Here is a 3,255-nt window from a genome sequence, read left to right as displayed (position 1 = left end):
CGCACGGGGCCCGCACGTCACGGGGGCCCGCGGTGTCACAAAGCCCCGCGAGCCGCCCAGGCTGCGCTGCTGCCCCGTGGAGCCGGCGCTGCCCCTCCCGGGAGCCTAGGCGAGGTCTGGGGACCCTTGCCCCGGGCTCGGGGCCCGCCCGGCTGCGGCACTTTGGCGAGCAAGTAGCACCGCCCTCCCCTCTCCTTCCGCGGCCGGCTCCCCAAGTGGGTCGGGGCCGGGCCGCACCCGGGTCATGGTCCCTTCTCCCCCCATGCGGACCAGGCGGCCCCCCTCCACCTGGCCAGATGGGGCTCTGCCCTGTGCACCCCGGGGCCGGCTGGGCTGCTGGCTGAGCACTGCTGGACTAACTGAATGGGAGATGCATAAGCTTTTGGGAGCAAGAGCTCAGGTCAGCAGCTGCTCTGGAAGGATGCAGGCTCTGAGCGCGCAATTCAGATATAAAAGATGAAGAAGGGAGGGCAGCAGGGCAAAGAGGAGACAAACCCATGGGGACAGAGGACAGAAAAGTTAATCTAGGGAATGGGTAGCTTGGTGCTGGGCCTCCTCATGGTACAAGGCAAATGTGTTGTCAAGATCCACAGTGCACTGAGGTGCGCCGAGTCTCTTGAGTATTCGAGGGGCATGCTGGTCTGGTCTCCGCATCTGGGCTGGAAGGTTTCTTGTAACTGATGATCCAGAGAGGGCCAGGGAGTAAGTGAGAAGCAAGGGTTTTGGTTTCTTTTCAGGAATCATTTTTATTGGAGCAGCTGTGCAGTTGCAAGAGCTGTTGGACAGAACTTCAGCCAGGACCTCAGCCCCTGAAGAAAGGCAGTTTACCCAAAAGTTTATCTAATATTCTCCCACTGACACAGTTGGTCCAATAAATTAGAACATCCAAAGGCCCTTGCTTCTGTCCTTTAAGGCAGTTAGTGAATGAGACAGGTGAGTTGTTCCTGCAGAGGGTTTCTGAGGACATGGTTACACTGATGGAGTTTCCCCGAGTCTGGGGACTCCGAAGCAAAAGTAGGAGGTAAGTGTTTTGGGACAGCTGCACAGGAATGAACAGCCATGCCAGGAAGGAGCCACCCTGGATTGAAACCAGGGTAACATCTCCTGTGTTAAAACAGATTTACATCTGTTCAAGCGTTTGTACACTGAGAGGACAATGCTTTCCCTTCCTTTTCTTCCTCTCTTCAGGGGCAGTTCCTGTTCATGTGTCAGTGGCCTAAGTGAAAAATATGCAGTGAATTTTGGTGACAGTTTCCTATTTTGCTAATTATTCCCTGGTCCCTAGACTTGCATTTTAGGGGGAGGCCCTGGACAAAATCATGGAGAAGCAGGTGCTGGCAGCTGGCTGGTTCTCAGTATAAGCTGAGTTTCTGTGATATTCATGCTGATTGCTTCCCATTTCTCCTTTCTCTTGGTTCAGTTGGCAGTGAGCAAACTTGGATTGTTTGCTTATCTTTCTTTCTCTGCTGACACAGTATTGAATGTTGATTAGATAATTGCTGATCTATCCCTAGGGAGCTCTTTTGGAATGATAGAGGGCTTTCCTTGCTTATCCTGCTCAAGAAGAGACAGTTAGCTGTGTAGGTCTGAATCATAAGCAGGGCAGGGTGGCACCTGAGAGAGTAACTGGTTCAGAGACATAATAAGGTTTTGTAGGCAACTGTCTGGCTGTTATCTACAAGAGCATATGCCTCTAACCAGTTAGTCTCTAAGGTGTGTACCATCCTGCCGTGCTTTCTTGTTTAAGGTCTGTGTAAAGCTGTAGAGGGAGAGACAGTGAGATGGTGCAGGCTATGATCTCTCCAGTATGTTGGTGAAACTTAACTACTATACCTCTTAGTTTCATTAGGTGTATTAGAATAGTTGCCGACCTTTCTGAGCGTCTGCTGGCATTGTGATGACAAGAAGTTGACAGATGAGACTGAGGCTTGGGAGGAGAATTAGAAAATAGTGGGAAATTTATATTAGCCCTCAGCCAGAGGGCTTCTGTTACACAGATTCATAACCTGGAAGGCTTTTGGGATCCTACATGTCTCTGCACAGCCAGGTAGCAGAAGTGGTTAAATGTTTCTGTTCTGTTCTGTGTCTAGTTAAGATTTCCACCCAAGTACTTTAAGGTGGTCTTTTCGGTACCTTGAGCCCAGGTCATGGAGAACTTTGAAGATAAGTACTGCAAAAAGCTGGGTAGAGAGTGGGAGACAGGTCTGCCAAGCCTGTCCCCTGTGCTGAGAAGATGTGTTAGCTGCCTGTCCTAGTTGGAATTTCCTAAGGGCTGAATTTTTGCAGGTTGACTGAGAAATGACAAAGGTTTGTGTAACAAAGCCAAATCATTGTCCACCAGAATAAATATTTCCTAGCCAACTGGAGAGCATAGTGACACATGCTGCTATGGGAGATCTTCATGTCAGTGAGAAGTCCAAAGGTACTTCCAAAATAAATGACCAATTGTGCATGTGCACTTTGAATTGAAAGAGACTCTACCATGACTGGAGGGTTGTCAGTATATGTTCTTCTGCCACCAGCATTGTCTCTACCTTGCCTGGGGTCAGCTTCCCTTGGCTGTTCCTCATTCAGGTTTTGGGTCAGTTTAGAGGCAGTGTGGTCATAGGTGAATGAGAGAACTAAGATACTGTGATTTATTGGCCCTTGAGTCCTATCATTTAAACAGATGCTTGCAAGTGAATGTTGAACGGGCCTGAGACTCCAAGATGAGAGGTAAAGTGGTGCGTCCTTCTCCCTTGCCTAATGCTACCAGAAGGGTTCAAATCATTGTAGTGTATTCTTGGGACCCTTGCTCTCTCTTTCACTCAGGACAGCAGTGTCTCATGTTTGGCAGTCTTGAATATTGCAGAACAGTTAAAGAGGATGAGATATGACATCTGTCCCATCCTGTCCACTGACAGGAGGAGACAGTCTATCAGTGCTACCAGTGCAGTTTCAGTTCAGTTTATTGGTCTGAATCCAGCTTGTTTTGGGTCTAGAATATTACCTTTAGTTAGATGAACTTGTATATTTGGCTACTTGTGTATGATCTTGCTTATGAATGGAAAGGTTGACACTTGGGCAGTAGGTGACTAGAACCAATATATCAGGATGTCTTTCTTCAGCACTGTTTGGACTAGAGTAGAGGTTGGCTGTCCCAGAGGTTCAGCTGTAACAAGTCATCTCTGTTTCACACTAAGATGAGAAAAGTACACACACAATCTCCCACAATGCTGCAAAGCCACTGAGGGGCTGTTTCATAATCTCTAGTGA

The 3,255-nt window shown here is 48.7% G+C and overlaps 1 protein-coding gene across 1 annotated transcript in view; it reads left to right on the top strand.

Moving 5' to 3' along the window:
- CCDC43 (coiled-coil domain containing 43) overlaps nt 1-3,255 on the top strand; it is a 14,621-nt gene that overhangs the window by 276 nt on the left and 11,090 nt on the right. The window contains 1 exon segment of the mRNA XM_025196708.1: nt 622-639. Within this exon segment, the coding sequence (XP_025052493.1) occupies nt 622-639 (18 nt within the window).

This window comes from Alligator sinensis, unplaced genomic scaffold, assembly GCF_000455745.1.
Source record: "Alligator sinensis unplaced genomic scaffold, ASM45574v1 scaffold755_2, whole genome shotgun sequence".
NCBI lineage: Eukaryota > Metazoa > Chordata > Crocodylia > Alligatoridae > Alligator > Alligator sinensis.
The sequence above is the reverse complement of the archived record's forward strand: the minus strand, read 5'-3'. Positions and strand labels throughout refer to the sequence as shown.